The sequence below is a fragment of the Patagioenas fasciata genome, chromosome 19, assembly GCF_037038585.1.
Source record: "Patagioenas fasciata isolate bPatFas1 chromosome 19, bPatFas1.hap1, whole genome shotgun sequence".
In the NCBI taxonomy this organism is placed as follows: Eukaryota; Metazoa; Chordata; class Aves; order Columbiformes; family Columbidae; genus Patagioenas; species Patagioenas fasciata.
Genome location: NC_092538.1, coordinates 13,927,760 through 13,945,064, shown reverse-complemented (window position 1 = coordinate 13,945,064; position 17,305 = coordinate 13,927,760). Strand labels below are relative to the sequence as shown.

General features: G+C 55.9%; 1 protein-coding gene across 4 annotated transcripts; it reads right to left on the bottom strand.

Annotated features, from left to right (window-relative positions):
- Positions 1-1,858: 1,858 nt before the first annotated feature.
- LOC139829457 (uncharacterized) lies at positions 1,859-13,918 on the bottom strand. Of its 4 annotated transcripts, none has more exons than XR_011741923.1 (5): positions 9,378-10,179; positions 4,638-4,894; positions 4,148-4,233; positions 2,709-3,675; positions 1,859-1,973 (listed from the first exon to the last, which is right to left on the bottom strand). XR_011741923.1 is itself a non-coding variant. In XM_071817019.1 (5 exons), the coding sequence occupies exons 2-4, from the start codon at positions 10,845-10,847 to the stop codon at positions 9,419-9,421; spliced, it is 384 nt and encodes a 127-aa protein (XP_071673120.1). In that variant the 5' UTR covers position 10,848; positions 13,758-13,918; the 3' UTR covers positions 4,701-4,894; positions 9,378-9,418. The 4 variants fall into 4 exon arrangements, 2 of the variants coding, with proteins under 2 accessions (XP_071673120.1, XP_071673121.1); XR_011741924.1 differs by lacking the exon at positions 9,378-10,179 and adding an exon at positions 5,757-6,298; XM_071817019.1 differs by lacking the exons at positions 1,859-1,973; positions 2,709-3,675; positions 4,148-4,233 and adding exons at positions 10,196-10,292; positions 10,689-10,848; positions 13,758-13,918 and having other exon boundaries at positions 4,701-4,894; positions 9,378-9,546.
- Between the last annotated feature and the right edge of the window lie 3,387 nt (positions 13,919-17,305).

Below are 17,305 nucleotides of genomic sequence, written 5' to 3'. Positions count from 1 at the left end.
GCTTTCCCCTGCAGCTCGGCTCCCCAGGGTGCCCAGGCTCTTCCTCCTCCTCCTCTTCCTCCTCCTCCTCCTTCTCCTCCCGCTCCTGTCCGGGATGTGCAGCTGCGGCAGGCTCCGTGCCAGGGACGCGGGGTGCAGGGGCACAAAGAGCAGGGCCGCAGCCAAGCCGGTACAGCAGAGCCTTGGGGAGGGCTGCCCTTGGAGCAGGGCTGAGGCTGAGGCTCCAGCCCTCTTCCCTGCAGTGGCCTTTCCCTGCGCCACTGCCCAGCGCAGCTTCCACAGCCGCCAAGGAAACACCCACAGTGTCAGACCCAGCGGTTTGCAGGTGGGGCTTTACTGAACAGAAGGGAGAGCTGGTGTCAGCAGCCTGGCTGGCCGGCACTGGCGCTCGTCACGCCGGAGGAGGCTCTTGCTGGACGTGTCTCTCGCGAGCCTCAGCGCCTGAGACGGTCTCCTGGCACTGGCCGACGTGGAGTAGATCTCGTACCGCTTCTGGGGGACGCTGTTGTCCTCAGGGACGCTGGGGGGCTCTTCTCCGGCCTCTTCCCAGCCCTCCATGTTCATCTCCAGCAGGTCACAGCTGGACTCGTCTGACTCCACGCTGCTCGAGGAGCTGTCTGAGGAGCACTCGGGGGAGCTGGATTCCTGCACAGGAGGAGACTCTCATACAACAGCCCTGCACCCGGAGGGTGCTGCTTCCCAGCACGCAGACCCCAGAACACTTCTGAATGGACCACACGGGACGGGGAGAGCCGGGAGAAGGAGCTCAGCAGGCCCTGGGGTGACCTCTGAGTGTCACCAGGGTTTCACTGCAACTCTGTGTCCCCCTTCTTGCTCAGGAAGGGCAGCATCACCCGCCCGGTTCTGCTGCAGCAAGGCTGCTATGACGGCTTGGGTGCCAGGGTACTTTGCAGTCTCAGCCGCCCCACGGGAGAAAGTGCTCTTTTTCTGCAGGAATCCCAAGTACCTGGCTCCTCTGCATCTCCTTTGGCTTTTCTCCATTTCCTTCCACATTGGGCATCTCCTCTTCTGCCTCGGCCTCTGCCAGCTCTGTTTCCTTCTCTTCCTGTTCTTCCAGGTATTTCTGGATATACGGTGGAAGCTGCTCCTCCTTCTTCTCCCATTTATTCTGGGGGACAAACAAAATGCAATAGCAGGCAGCATTAGCCTTCCCTGCCACGGCTGAGCTGTTTTCCTTCCTTCCTCCCTCCCTTCCTTCCTTCCTCCCTCCCTTCCTTCCTTCCTTCCTTCCTTCCTTCCTTCCTTCCTTCCTTCCTCCCTCCCTCCCTCCCTCCCTCCCTCCCTCCCTCCCTTCCTTCCTTCCTTCCTTCCTTCCTTCCTTCCTTCCTTCCTCCCTCCCTCCCTCCCTCCCTCCCTCCCTCCCTCCCTCCCTCCCTCCCTTCCTTCCTTCCTTCCTTCCTTCCTTCCTTCCTTCCCTCCCTCCCTCCCTCCCTCCCTCCCTCCCTCCCTTCTCTTCTGCCTTGCTGTCCACACTGGTTTGCTCCCAGGTTCCCGCAGGCTCCACCGAGGAGCCCGTCTGGAATGACCAGGGAGATAAGCCACCACCGGGCTACAAACCAGCCGGCAGCTGGCGAGCCCAGACAAGCCCTGCAGTCACCTGGCCGACAGAAACGGCCTCAAGTGAGGGCTCTGGGGGTGTTTCCAGGCTACTGGAAGTGACAAGTATATTCTCAACTGACAGTGACCCGCCTCCCTTCAAGCAAACACCAAAGCAACTGGTCAGTGGTCCCGTGAACACCCAGTGAAGAATCTTGTGAGCACTGGCACGTGTGGAGCAACGCTGCTCTACAGTCCAGTAGGATGTGCTCCTGCAGCATCCGGTGTCGGGTACCTTTTCTCTCCTCTCAATGGCTCTGGCTATGAAGTCCACTTCTCTGGGTGCAAGCAGAGGCGGTAGCTTTCCTTTCTCCTCCTTTTCCTTCAAGCAGCTCCTCTGGATGACCGGTAGCTGCCTGCAAAGACACAACAGGGCGTGTTGGCAGGAGCGCAGGAGGAGCTGGTTCTGCATCCTGTGCTTCCAGGTGGCGCACCTGCTTCTGCAGCAGAACGTGCTCTGCTCGCATCCTTGTGATCAAGTCCCCAGGCACAGAGAAGACCCCAAGCTGTCAGCCTCGGATGGGCCCAACAGCCCCCCTGCAACTCAGGATGCCCAGGTCTCGGCCCTCTCTTGCTGGAGCAACCAGAGGAACAGGGTCCTGTGCCCGGAGATAGCGCTACGCCCTGTACGGGCAGGTTGGGCGCTGGGGACACAGTGTCAAAGGGAGGAGGACACGACCCCACGAGAAGGGCCATCCTGCCACTGGGCTCTCCGTAAGACAGGCGTCAGCGTAGAAGAGGCTCCTGGTTGCTCAGGGCAATCCTCTGCAGTAACTAACTGCAGAACTCTGTTCTCAGCAAACAGAAAGGCCAGGCTCATTTCAACCTGAAGGGAAAGCCAAAATGACCTTCTGCTCCTGGAATCAGCCTTTGCACTTGGCTACTCAAGAGTTCTGCACATCGGAAGGGAAGAAAGAAATAGTGGTGCCAGCAGAGTCTGCCAAGAAGCTACAAGACACTGCCATGAGCAAGAAACCATGAGTTAGTGGGACGTGGGAAAAGCGCACTTGGGGTGTTTCCAGGAGAAACGTCTCGCTCCCACAGAGGCCGGAGCAGGGGGTCACGCTCACCCATTTATGCGAGTGTCTCACCTGGCGCGAGGCTCACTCCCCTCAGCTTTCTGACCCTGCTCCGGCTTCACAGTCGGTGCAGGTAACCGATTTGGAGGAAGCCTGGTTCGACGGAGGAGGCGCTTCTCGGCAGCATCCTCTAGAAAGGGGAAAGGAGACGGTTCTTCAGAACAGCATCTCGGTGTTGTTCTGGGAACCGGGTGCCACTTGTGTGCCAGTTCCAAGGAGAGTGACGTGCGGGTCTGCTCAGGGCTGTGGTAACACTGGGGAAGGTGGTCCTTTTCATCCCTTTGGGGGAAAGCCATGTTTCCTGGGAGGTCTTAGGCCTTTTCTGACACTGTTTTTCTGGTCCAGCTCCTCGTGCCTACAGTGCACTATTATTCCCTGGGGTTCCCTGGGGAAAACTATCTGGATGGCTTTCTCTCATCCTTGTGCTGAAACAGGGGGTTCCCTGGCAGAGCCGGTGGTCTCCGGGAGTCATTCTGGGAAGGGGAATCATTTTGCTCAAGGGAACCCAGCTCTGGGATTTCTGCATTGGTCCTGTGTACACACATTTGCTGCTGGAGCAGGTTCACACCACAGGCATTGCCTCTGAGACATCTGAGCACATGATGGAAAGAAGCAGGCTTAGAGCTTTGCACTGTTTGCAGCCCAAGCAGGGAGTGGAGGCCACTGGAAAGGTGTCCTTCAGCAGTCCAAGAGGCCCTTTGTGGTGCAGGACTGTCCTGAGACCTTGTCCCATGATGGGGCACCGGAGCATTACCATGATGGGTCCAGAGAGTCACAGGAGGAGCCTCTCCCTCTTCCAGGCCTCCTGGGGTAACCTCAGTTCTGATCCCCTCCATGTGCCGTGGAAGGAAACCCTGCAGCCCCCTGCCAGCAACCCACTGGTCCCCGACCTTTCTTTCCACTGCCATCACCTTTTCCCTGCACACGTCCCGTCAGGTCTATCAGCGTTGGCATCTTAGGCACGGTCTCAAGTTGGCACCTGAAGAGCAAGAAGGTACCAGGCTGAAGAAAGGACACCACATTGTTTCCCAAGGCAGCCCAACCCGGAGGGCTGCAGTAGAAACTCCAGTGCCGGGAGGGCTAGGTGAGACCCCGTCAGCCTGTGCCCACTTTTTTCCATCCTTCCCGTGAGAATGGCCGTCCTCCCACAAAACCCCCTTGCTGCTTCTGGGGAAATGATCCTGCTCACAGTGCACATGGAGAGCAGAATATTATCTAGTGCTCTGATTTTCTAACACCCTTTCGAATTCTGATCTTGCCCTCCAAGTTCCTTGTAGAGCCTTGCAGATTAACGTTTCCGGACCTAAGAGCAGTCTCTCCCACAGAGGAAAGAAAAGGAGCAGGAGAAACGTAGTGGGAAATGTTGCCTAAATGCGTCTCTAGCTCCACAGTAGGACAGATGCATAAGCCGTGCCACTGTCCCACGTTCCTCCAAGTGAAGTCAAACATACCATGGCAGGACGATAACACGTCCAGAGGAGGTCTGGGAAGCAGCGGTGTCATGGCGTGAGATGACTGAGTCCCTCATCTCCGGCATCTGCAACGAGGACAGAGACGGATGACGGGAGGAGCGGACACTGGGAAGGGCCGGCTGCTCGCTCCGCCTCAGCCCAGCGCCAGCAAAGAGCCAGAGCCGCCCAAGGGCTCTGGGCTCAGCAAGCCTTGCTCTGCCTGTGCCTCTGCTCCCGGCCCCCAGAGTGGGGCACGCAGCGCTCCGCGCCATCAACGCCGGCCTTTTCTCGCAAAGTGCAGCTCCTCTGGGGGTGGCTCTTGCAAAGCCAGGCCATTGCACGCCAGGGAGGTGCTCTGCAGAGAGCCTGCTGTGCTCTAGAGCTCCAGGAGCCCAGGTGACTGAACAAGGCATGGTCGGCCAGGGGAAAGCAGCCCCCAGAAAGCATTTCAGAAGCAGCAGGAGTGGGGCTGGGAAAGTGAAAATCCTACCTCGAGAAGAGCTTGCAGCATCTTGCCAGTGCCATTCAGCCTTTCCAAAAAGTGTAAGTAAAATCTCTTTTTTATCTCTTTTCCCTCGGCAATCAGCATGCCCACGTCCCTCCAGATGATGGCAACGTTCTTCCTGTTCTCTAGGCAGGCATGGAAAAGGTGCGTGGTCCTTTCCATGTAGAGCTGCACGGTGCCCTCAGAGACAGCGTTCTCTGAGGCTATCTCAGCATACGGCAGTTGTTCGAAATCTTGATGGCCTGAAAGACAAGAGAAGAGGAACACATGAGCTTGCAGACCTGCTGGGCAGGCTACAATCAAAGGTCTGCAGCCTCCAGGCCCTCGGGCAACACTTTGGTACTGGGCTGTCTGGCTGGGCCAGCGCCTCTGAGGAGACGCTCGGCTTGTCCTTTCCTCTTAAAGTGGACAGTGAGGTGCGGAGCAGACAGCTGTGGTTTCTCTGATACAGAAAGGGAAACAAAGAGTCTTAGGCACTTGGTGGGAAGAAGAGTGACTGCGGGACAAAGTGGGGAGATAGGCACCAGGTCCCAGGGCAAGCTGGAGGGTGCCAGCCCACACTCGGTGCTGTCTTTGTCTTTAGAGAGAAACGCACCCCAAACACAGCCCCAAGCTCTGGGTGCTCCCCAGGGTCCCACAACAGCTGCCCCAAAGGCAGTAGTGACTAGAAGGCGCAGGTGTCGCCGTCACTGGCTTTTGGAAGGAACCATCTTACCCCCCTGGGTTTCCCCTGCTTTTCCCCCGTGCAAGGAGGCTGAGGGAGCTGGGAAGAGCCCCGGCATTTGCCTGGAGGAGGTCTAGTGCAGCGGAAAGGGGGAGCAAGAGTTGAAGCATCACGGAACCAGAAGACACCACACCAAGGAAGCTGTGAGGGAACCTGTTGTTGAAGCAGGACAAAGAGAGTGCGCTCTTAGCTGTATTGTCCGCTGGTGATTCTTTAAAACAAACAGCTAGGCAGGGTCCTTTCACAGCCGGCTGGTTTTGTCGAGTGAAGCTCTTGGCAGGACCGCGGTGGGTGGCTGGTACTCCCCTCAGTCACCTCTGGGGAGCAGAGCACCCCTCCCCACCCTGCTCAAGGGCCAGCGCCGCTTTCACGCTGCTTACCAGGGAAGTCTTTGCAACCATAGCGGAGCTCATGGTCCTGCACAACAGCCTTTTCAGGTCGAAACACGGGTCTCTCCACGATCACCAGATCCTGCTCGCTGAGGGCTACTCGCTTTCTGACAACCGCAAAAGTCCCGATTCCGGGAATGCGGACAGCCTGGAACAGAGGAGATGGCGGATGGGAAGAAGTCTTGGAGGGGCAGACGGGTGACTTGTCAGAGGAGGCTGATGGCGTTTAGTGCCCTGCCCTGGCCTGAGGCACAAAGGAGCAAGATGGGCTCCTTGGGAGAACACAAACAGGGGCTGCGCTTTTCCCTCTCACCCCCCTTCAGCTACGAAGAACCAAATAGGTGAGGGAAAGCTGACAAACACCCTCTGGCTCAATCAGATAGAAGGCAGGGGGTTCCCACGCTTGGAATAAATCCAGATGTGTCCCAGGCTTCCAGGTTTTCACATGCAACTCTGACGGGGGGACCTTCTTGTACATCTGAATGGACAGAGAAGGTGTCCATGTCACTGTGTGCATTGCAGTGTCGTGCTGGGGCGTTGCTCCCGCTTTCAACGCAGGGGAAGAACAGCTGCACCCCATGGCAAAGGGCTGTCAGGACTTGATCAGCGTTCATCAGGGTGTGAGGGGAGAAGGAGGTAAGGCCCACCTGGTGGAGAGCCAGCTGCAGGCTGAGGTGATACGATGTGCTGGCCCAAATCTTAGCGAACTCTGGAAAAACAAGGGAAAGACCTGTCATGCTCTGAGGCAGCAAGCTCAAGACCATTCGGCCCACTCCTGTCCAAGGAGCGATGCATCTTTCACTCAGGCATTTCAGGTGGTCTCTCTCCAGCCCGGCAAGAACCAAAGGACACCTCATGCTGCCTCCAAGGGGCTCCTTTCCTTGCAGGTGCAGCTCTCCAGGGTGTGACCCACTCCCACGGGAAGCCGGCAGTGCTTTGCCATGCCCGCGGGGGCACGGGGCTGTGCTCCACGCGGCTCTCGGAGGCTCAGGGCAGGCCCTGGTGTCTCCCCAGCAGGGGCCAGTTTTGCCGGGTCACATCTCTGAACACACAGAGCCCACGTGGCCCACGAGCACCTTCAGCTCTTCCATTCAGACATGAGCTCAGCGTGGGCAATGCCCAGCGCCAGGCAAGGGCAGCCCTTTGGGGTCAGGGGTTTCTGCCTGGGCTGCCCCAGGAAGGCAGGGGCCACGTCAGGAAGGGAACCAGGAGCCCTGGCTGCCACATCAGCCCCTCAGCCCTTTGGGATGGTCAAGCAGGTCCCTCCTTGCAGTCACCACTCCTGAGCAACCACCCCCCACAGTCCTTGGGTTTCCATCCTGATTTCAGAGATGTCCTTGACCCAGACACACATGTGAAATTGGGCCTGAAGGCCTTACCATAACGCTCGAGCTTCTCAATAGTTGGGCTCAGGTGAGGCTGCAAGAAGAGCTGTCTTGCCATCTTAGTTCCACTGCTGCTTCAAGTCAACAACTGCAGCAAGTGGCTGGACAATGGCTTTACTGCTTCTCCTTGTCCTCCTCCTTCTCCTCCTCCTCCTTCTCCTCCTCCTCCTCCTCCTTCTTTTTCTCTTCTCCTCCTCCTCCTCCTTCTCCTTCTCCTCCTCCTCCTCCTTCTCCTTCTCCTTCTCCTCCTCCTCCTCCTTCTCCTTCTCCACCTTTCACACTCCTTGGTGCTGTCGTGCTCCCTCTCTCCGCCTTCTCCTCCTCACTGCAGAGCAGCTACTCCAGAGCAGAGCGGTGGCGAGAGCAGCTCTCAGCACTTGGAGTCGACTCGGCCTCACCGGGGTGAGTGGGGCAGATGCTGGTCACGACAGGGAAAGGGGGACTGTCACCACTGTGACGTCTGGCTGTCCCACTGTGACCTCGGACCGTGTCACAGAGGGGCTGCACACACCTGCCCCCCAGGCCCTGCCAGGGGCTCTGCAGTGGGCAGGGGTTTCTGGGAGCTGCCCCCACCCCACTGTCTCCTGAGTGGGAGGGGTTTCCCCAGGCCGCCCCTGCCATGTCCCCACATGGGGACACAGGGCTGCAAGCGCCGATGGGCTTTCTTCTACCCTTCCCCGCTTCTTCCTGCCTCTCTCACCCAACGTGTCTGCAGCGGGGAGCGCGGCTGCCCTGCCACAGTAGGGGCGTGCAGAGAAGACGTGAAGCTTCTAGACCGCCCACAGTCAGATCTGACACGGATATAAACGGGGTCCCGTTGAATGGCCGTTTGTGGTCTTCTCGGAGCTGCGGGTCTGTCTGCCTGAAGCCTCCCCTTAGGCAGGATCGCCACCTAAAGTAGCCTCCCGGGATTGGGTCAGCCTCGTCGCCTCGCTGGGGTGAGCGATAACTTACTAGGTAGAACTGAGCTATTTCCTCACCAGATCAGCGAGTGTATTAAATAATTCCTCGCCGCTTGGGCGGGTGTTTTCCTCATTATAAACCCGTGGATTTTCTTGAATAATTCCTTGCCAGATTCAGGCAAGCGTATATCCGTAATATAATTTCTCACTAAACACGTGGGTGTATTTTTCCTGGGGTTAGAGACTGTAATAGACTTAACGATATATTTGTTAATCAAACTGGCCTAAATGGATATGTTATCAGTGGCTGTGAAACCTGAGCATATAATATTAGTACATGCTGCCATTAAACAATGCAACCTGTATGTAGTCTTTGTAGAAAAAAACCTGTTCCACAGATATGTCTAAAAGCCTAATTTAGCGTACCCTGCAGAACATTCGGGAAGAGGGTGACAGAGAGAAGGGCTCAGGGTCATTAGGAGACGGGAGTGCCGAGGCGCCAGTGAGCCGCTGGGTGCCCGCGGCCAGTGTGGGGGATGTTTGGAGGCTTCAGGGGCACCCCACAACCGGTGTGGGGGTGCAGAGAAGCTTCTAGAATGCCTAGAGTCAGGTCTGATCAGCCTATAAAAAACGGGACTCTCGTCGAGACTCCGCCCATTGTCGCGGGTCTCTCGGAGCACGGGCGAGATGCTGCCGCCGAGAGCCCTCCTCCCCGGGATGGAGACTCCGCTTGCCTTGCCGCCACGGGTGTGAGTAAAACGGCTCGCAGGATTGCGAGTATATTTATACTTTCCGTGCACATTTGCACCTGTAACTTCCCGTGCTTAATATAAGCATGTATAAAATTATTTGCTCGCATAATCGCGAGTGTATTTATACTTTCCGTGCACATATGCACGAGTAACCTTCTGTGCACATTTGCACACGTATAAAATTATTTCCTCGCATAATCGCGAGTGTATTTTCCTCCCGTGCTTCCATATAAGCACGTGTAGTATTCCGTGCACATTTGCACGTGTAAGTAAATTAACCCTCGCAGGATTGCGAGTGTATTATAAATTTACCCTCGCGGAATCGCGAGCGTACACTTTCCGTACTCACTACGAGTACCTATATCCCTTTAAGAATAATCCCGCACCGTGTTCAGGCAAGCGTGTACTCCTCTGGGCCTCAGGGGCGGTTCCGGCATTGTTCTGGGTGAAGCCACGTGCATGCACACTGTGGACCTCCTGTTGTACTAGTTGCTGCCCCTTCATAATTTTCCTCAACTGATACCCGAACCTATATTTAAGTCACTTTTGGAGGGCTAAAACCCTGTTTCTCACCGGTTTAATAAAAGTTGTTTTGGACCCTCTTGTCCCTTAAACTAATCTCGGGGTGCATTCCGTGACACGCTGGCTGTCTTCTTGCTTTGGATCAGCAGCTGCCCCTCCCTCTTGATGTCTTCCCGGGTGGGGACGTGCTCGTCATCTTCGTCATCAGATTTAGAGGATTCTGGAGGAGGGAACAGAGAGAAACGGGCCGGGGAGGGTCTGCAGGGCCACTTCTGCTGTGCCCATGTCACCAGGGAGAGCCAGCACGCTTTGGAGGGCTGGTGACATCACAGGGAGCTTTCCTGCCAAGCCCTGGCTCTTCCTGCCCAGCATCCCAGGCTGACCTGCAGGGCCTGGCAGTGCCGCTGCTGTGGCCCATCCCCAGCTGCTGGGGCTTCCCAGAAAGGTCTGGAGCCACGCGGTGCTGGACGCAGCTCCAGCTTCATTCAAAACAGGTGGCAAGCTCAGAAACTCAGTGGCTCCTCCAAGAGCATCCAATAGGAAGAGGCCACAGACAGACCCCAGCACTGGTTGTTCTTCACAACCAGGTGATTTCGAAGACAAGGCTCTCCCTCCTTGCCCCACAGCATCTTTTCTTGTTCCTTCTGTGGTTCGATGCTCACCACCCCGCCAGCTGCCTTCATGCTCCCACATCCCCACCTAAAAGCACCACCCATGCTCAAAGCCTTGGAGACAGCCCCAAGGTCTGGAGAGAACTCATGGGCTGGGCTCTGCTGGGACAGGGAGAGACAGGCGAGGATGGTCACAAATCCCAACAGGCAGGGGCAGGGACAGTCGCCGTGGGACACGTCCCCGCTAAGCTCTCCTACCGTCATCGCTGCTGTCTCTCTCCTCAAAGGAAACCACCACGTTCTGAGGATCACTCGACATTTTTTTCTCCAGAAAATCCCTGGCCTTCACAAAAATCTGTGAAAGACACCCTGGGTTAATTGCTGAAGGGGAGGTGGGTGTTACAACCCAAGAGGTGCCCTTGATGTCCCCCTGGGGGACACTTGGGACGGGCCATCAGGAGGAGCCTGCTGCGGGTCCCCGAAGACCCCAGCAGGGATGGACATCCCACGTATCTCGTTGCTCTTATCCAGGATCTTGCACTCAGGGGGCAGGTGGGCCGCCCGCTGTGCCAGGTACTGCAGCTTCTGGCCCAGGTACTGGAGCTTCTCCTCCACCCCCCGGGACAGGAGAGAGTCATCCTGGAGACGGAGAGAACCACCTTGGTGGGCAAAATGAGCCACCTGGGGTGACGGTGGCTGCGCCAAGTGTCACCGCGCTGCGTCACTGCGCCACCCAGCGCTGGGTGAATACCTGGCCAGGCACGGTGATGCCGTGCAGATGGAATAGGAGGCGGTCGATTCTGTTTTCAAATTCAAGGAGAAGCTCCTCGTTCTTCAGCAGCTGGGCTCGCGACCGGTCTCGCCGGGCCTCTTCGGACTGCAGTTTTGCCCTCAGCTCCTCCTCCAGCATCCTGCAGCCAAGCACAGTCACATCCATACAACTGCACAGGGGTGCAGAGACACCACAAATCCGTTGCAAAAGCTGCCCAAGTTGCAACCCACCACACCCCCTGCCCTGAGTAGGGACATTGTCACCAGCTCAGGTTGCTCAGAGCCCCGTCCAGCCTGGCCTGGGATGTCTCCAGGGACGGGGCATCCACCACCTCTCTGGCCAACCTGGGCCAGGCTCTCACCACCCTAAGCGTAACAAGCGATAAGACAAACAGAAATGGCCTCAAGTTGCGCCGGGGGAAGTTGAGGTTGGATCTGGGGAACAATTTCTTCCCCAAACGGCTGTCAGGCATTGGAACAGGCTGCCCAGGGCAGTGGTGGGGTCACCATCCCTGGAGGGTTGGACAGACGGAGATGAGGTTCTCAGGGACGTGGGTTAGTGCCAGGGCTGGGTTAACGGTTGGACTCAATGATCTTGAGGGTCTTTCCCAACCAAAATGAGTCTGTGATTCTATGACACGGCTGTCCCAAGGGACATACAGGGATGGTGACTCCACCACTGCCATGGGCAGCCTGTTCCAATGCCCGACAGCCCTTTTCAGGAAGAAATTGTCCCCTATATCCCACCTAAAACCTCCCCTGGTGCCAGTTGTTTCAGGCTCTTGGTCTGGTCTTTGCACTCTGGCCAACAGAGAAGCCACAAAACGTGTTGAAGACTTCTCTCTGACAAAGCTGGACTCCATTTTTCCATCTCAGTTTTTGGAGAATCCGGTCTGTGGCCTGTTTGCCAGATGCAAGGGAACACTGAGATGCTTTAGCTGCCTTGAAAGGAGGGGAAGAGCAACGACACGCAGCAACACAGGAATTTCAGGTCTCCTGAAACTGTTAAGTTGTGAGCAGAAGATAAAGGCCAACTGCTTTATCATGAGCATTCCCTGAATGTGTTCAGACACCGCATCCCAACTCCTCACCATGTCTGCGAGGCGAGGAGAAGACGTCACCCCACCAGCGAGCTCCTGCCCGGGAGACAACACTGGGTGCAATCGGACTGACTGCCGCTGTCTTAGCCTGGCCCGGGAGAGGCGGCCGTGGAAATGGATGTGACAAGTGGCAAAAAGGTACAGGAGCGAGTGGGAAGACACCAGAGGCAATGCCTGGGTTTCTAGAGTAAGAAAACACCAAAATACAACCAACCAGGAAGGCAGCAGCAGGGTCAGGAGCATCCCTCTGCCAAAGTGACCCCTGAGCCACACAGGACAGCCCTGCCTGGGACAGCCTGCCTGCACTGGGCAGGGGAGCTGCATGGGGCACAGTAGGGCACTGTCCCCACCCCATGGGGGCCATGGGGCAGTAGAGCCCATGTCGGGGCGTCCCCATGATGGAGGTCATAAAATCATTGAATTATTTTGGCTGGAAGAGACCCTCAAGATCATGGAATCCAACCATAACCCACCCCTAGCACTAACCCATGTCCCTGAGAACCTCATCTCTGCATCTGTCCAACCCCTCCAATGATGGTGACGCCACCAGTGCGCAGGGGAGCACACACATTCCCAAACACTGGAAAAAGAAAGGTTGCACGGTGCCCTCCAATATAGGAAAATTAATAATGTAAGGAATAAATTAAGAAATGCAGGGGAGGGAAAGGGCTGATGCCATTGGGGTTTCATTAGGTGGCAGGTGGGGGGGGGTGACACAGCCCAGGGAAGGAAAGGAGAGATTTCCTCTTCTGCCCTGAGAGACCCTTATTCCTTCCACAACAACCACTGCCAAAGGCTTGACAGGAGCTCCAGCGCAGTTGTCTGCAGCCGCTGCCGGTGAGAAACCTAAAATAGGACACGGGAGAATTTGCACGGGAGCGTTCACCACGCGGAAATATCTCTGCCCTGGGAGGGCTGACATTGAGTGCGTTGGAGGTTTGTTTTTGTTTTCAAGGATGTGATCAAAATCACATGAAATGACACACAACGAAGGATAGGCACAGGCTGGGACTGACACCGGAGCCTCAGCACCGGGTTTTATCACTCATGGAGAAAGGGAACCAGGCTAAATCAGCCAGCTGGAGGCCAAAACAAGCAGCTCCTTTGGCTGTTCTGGGACGGGAGATGCAGGCAGGGCCACCAGTGTGGGGTCTGTCCTGGAGCTGCAAGGGTGGGATGTGGGAGGAGGCAGCCAGAGCTGCTTCCACACAAGGAGGCACAAACATCTGCCATTTCCATGTTGGTTTTAGGAGGGTTAATATAAGTGTGGGTCAAAACTCACCATCACATCGCCTGGGTTGGCATTGCCAGCCACAGGTTGGGTTTTAGCATCGTTCTAAAATGCTGGAGGGCCTGAGGCAGCACTGGTGACAGAGGGACAGACCCCCTGGGGTCCATGTCTGTCTTGCGCTGGGGACCCCAGAGCTGGACTCAGTTCTCTGGGGGGCCCCAGGAGAGCAGAGCAGAGGGGGAAGCATCCCCTCCCTCCACCTGCTGGTGATGTGGCCCAGGACACACTTGGCTTTCTGGGCTGCAAGAGCACACTGCCAGCTTATGGCCCTTTTGTTACCCACCAGCCCTTCTCCACAGGGTTGCTGCCCATCCGTCTGACCCTCCCTCCCTCCCCCAGTCTGTGCTGGTACTGGGTATTGCCCTGACCCAGGTGCAGGACCTCGCACTTGGCCTGGATGAATTTCACAAGATTCACATGGACCCCCCAGCCTGTCCAGGTCCCTCTGGATGTCACCCCTTCCCTCCAGTGCATCGACTGCACCACTCAGCTTGGTGGAAAACCAAAAGTGAAGTGTCTTGGGTGATGCAGACATCAGAGAAAGGCATCTGGCTTTAGCTCTCTGCCAAGCACAGCTGGGGAAACCCTTTGAAATGCTTCAGCCACTTTAGCAGAGAAAAATAACACTCCCACACAGTTGCCAGGCTTTATCGCTTACAATTTCTAACTGTTGGTGGAAATCTTCATTCTCAATCACTTTAATCAGCACCTTGAGCTTCTCTTTCAGTTTCTTCCCCTCCCTTGCTGGAAGAATAAATCGCAGCCTCATGTGAGCACGTTTGATTTGCATGGTCTCCTTTAACTGTCTGATCACTTCCAGTGCCTACAAAGGTGTTAAAAACAAAGAGCATTTACACACCTGCTTGAAAACCATCACACAGACCAAAACCTCAAATCCTTCGCATCAGCTTCTGACACTTTTGTCAGCGCTGCAGGGAGTTTGCTCGAACGCTGCTTTGGTAGATTAACAAGGAAAGGCAGAGTTCTTGTTATTCGTGATCCCTCCAACACTTAAAAAACCCGTCTGAAATCTTAAATAGCACTTATACTGCAAACCAACATGTGGCTCAGATGCAAGGCCCAATCTATTACCTCAATCAAACTAAAGGACAAAACTTTTCTTTCTGTTCCAGGCGTATCACTGTTGCTGCTTTAATTAGTTTCTTTCTTTCTTTCTCCCTTCCCTGAATTGTTAGAAAACAAACTGCACGAGTTTCAGCAGCTGTTTGCATCCAGCATTCAACCACCGGCTGGATGAAGAATCACTCTGCAGAATTCAGCCCCCAGGGCTTTGCTGATCCCTCTGTGGCTGCAAACAGAGAAATTACACTTGAAGCCACCACCTCTGACCTGAAACCGATTTTGCAAGAAAACAGACCTGCTGCTTCGTGCTCTTGTTTGGTTTGACGGAGTAGTGAATGTCCTTCACGGCTCTTTCTATGACGATCACTGTGTACGGCCTCTTTGTTTTGGGATTCACGCATTTGTCAGTGACAATGGTCGCGATGTCTCTAAACATCTACTCCAGCTGCGTGTGCCGTTCTTTGTCCGATACCTGCAGCTCTCCTTCTGTTAAAATCTGGACAGTAAATAACTAAAAAAACCCAGTTAATAAATGTCATGGGTTTGACTACAGAGTGAAAAATCTAGTAACTCTGTTAAATTTAACAATTGCTTGAATGGTTTGGTCAGATGTGAAGTGGATAAAAAAAATAACAGTATTAATAATGTATGTCATTATGACAGACAGCACGGAGAGATTTCAAAGAAAAAACTCACCACAGAAAAACTACAAAAAAAGATGCGCAGATTTCCTTGAATTCACAACAAGCCCACAGTTCATATCCTACCAAGAAGGACTAAGAAATTAGATCTGTTCTTAACATTTCATTGGACTTCCCCAAGTGAGCAACTGTCCCCTTTGCATCCCCTGCATCCTTAAAAATATACCTTAGGTGAGAAACTCTTCAGCACTGGTAATTCTTTTTTTTTCTGTGTCCACAGACATCAGTGTATAAAAGCTGTATATTCTACAGAGTATTCAGAACTCTTTTCAGCTAAATACATATCAAATATTCAAGACTTGGAGCACAAGTGTGATGGGAGCAGCTGAGGGACCTGGGGGGTTCAGCTGGAGAACAGGAGCTGAGGGGAGACCTTCTGATCTCTGAACTGCCTGAAAGGAGCTTGGCGCCAGGGGGGTCGGGCTCTGCTCCCCAGGAACAAGCGCCAGGAGCAGAGGAAACGGCCTCAAGTTGCCCCAGGGGAGGCTGAGGTTGGATCTTGGAACAATTTCTTCCCCAAAGGGCTGTGGGGCATTGGAACAGGCTGCCCAGGGCAGTGCTGGAGTCACCAGCCCTGGAGGGGAAAGTCTTCTCCAAGCTTTTATAAAGCTGCTAACCGCGAAGTGGTTGAAACCTACCATCTTACAGATTTCTGTTTGGTCATCCGTCACAAATGCTTTAACAAGATCATCTTTCTTTGCCACCTGGCCTTTGAAAATGTTGACAAACACTCTGTGTGTCTGCAGGACCTCATCAAAATCTTTCTCTAAGAGATTAGGGCACGGTTAGAAAATTTGTGAAGTCAACAATATAAAAAAGAACATGAGTTTTTAGCAAGGAGGAACAACCTGTGCTGCCAACGAGCCTGGAAACTTCTACTCCTGAGATGTAACTCCCCAGGAAAGCGCAGGGCACTGCCCTGTGCCCAAGGGCGCTCCGCGTACCCGGATTCACACAGATCCCACCACCTTCCTGGGCTGGAGAGCCGCGTACCACAAAAGCTCCCCGGCTCCACAGCCAGGCCCCACCTGGGCCTCTCCCCTGCCACAGCTGGGTGCCCACACGGGGCTGCCCCACAAAACTGGGTCATAGAATCACAGAATGTGCTGACTTGGAAGGCACCTACACGGATCACAGAATAGTTTGGCTTGAAAGGGGCCTTCCCAGCTCCCCCAGTGCCACCAGGATCACGGAGTCCAACTCCTGTCCCTGCACAGGACACCCCACAGGTCACCTCGTGTGCCTGAGGACATTGTCCAGTCTCTCCTTGAACACTGCCAGACTTGGGGCCGTGACACCTCCCTGGGAGCCTGTTCAGTGTCCAGCACCTCTGGGTGAAGAACCTTTTCCTCATGTCCCACTGACCCTCCCTGGCACATCTTCTGCCATTCCCCGGGCTCTGTCACTGTCACAGAGAAGAGCTCAGACCTGCCCCTCCTGCTCCTGCTGAGGAACCTGCAGCCCATGAGCTCTGCCCTCAGTCTGCTCTGCTCCAGCTGAACAAACCCAGGGACTTCAGCCGCTGCTCATTCGGCTTCCCCTCCAAACCTTCACCAGCTTCGCAGCCTCCTCTGGACACGCTGCAGTAGCTTTGTCTCCTTTTCTCCTGTGTCCCCAGCCTTGCACACAGTGGATGCTCCAGGTGAGGCCGCCCCAGCGCAGAGTAGAGCGGGACAATCCCCCCCTGCCCGCCTGGCCGTGCTGTGCTGGGTGCACCAGGACACGGGGCCCTCTTGGCTCCAGGGACACCGGTGGCTCACGTTCAACTTGCCGTCCACCAGAACCCCCGATCCCTCTCCATGGAGCTGCTCTCCAGCACCTCGTCCCCCAGTCTGTCTGTACAGCCGGGGTTGGCTCAGGTGCAGGATCCGGCACTTGCTCTTGTTGAACTTCATGTGCTTGGTGATTGCCCAGCTCTGCAATTTGTCCCGGTCCCTCTGCAGGGCCCCTCTGCTCTTCAGAGTGTCCAAGGGAGGTCCACACAAGCCCCCCCCAGCCGGGCCCCACACGGGCCTGCGCCCCACACGGGCCTGCGCCCCACACGGGCCGGCCGGCCGGCCTCCCTCCCGCCCTCGGGCAGGCCCCGGGCCGGCACTCACGCTCCGCTGCGCCATCCCATGGCCTTGTTGCGGTAACAGGCGATCCCGAAGCGCCTCCCGGCGCTTTCCCCCTGGTTGGTGGGGGTGAAGACGGACACGGCGGCGGCCGCCGCTGCGCCACGGCCGAGGGGCCGCCTCACGCTGCCTTCCCATTGGTGGCCGCCGCCCCCAGGAGCGCCAGCAAGAACCGTCCGGCGGGAAACGGTGGCCGGAAGGGGCGGGGGTCTGGGGAGCTTGCGGTGTATGGGGGGAGGAATAACCGTGAGGGGCGTGAACCTGTGAGGACTGTGGGGGGTGACCGTAGGGTTTGGGCTAAATAACTC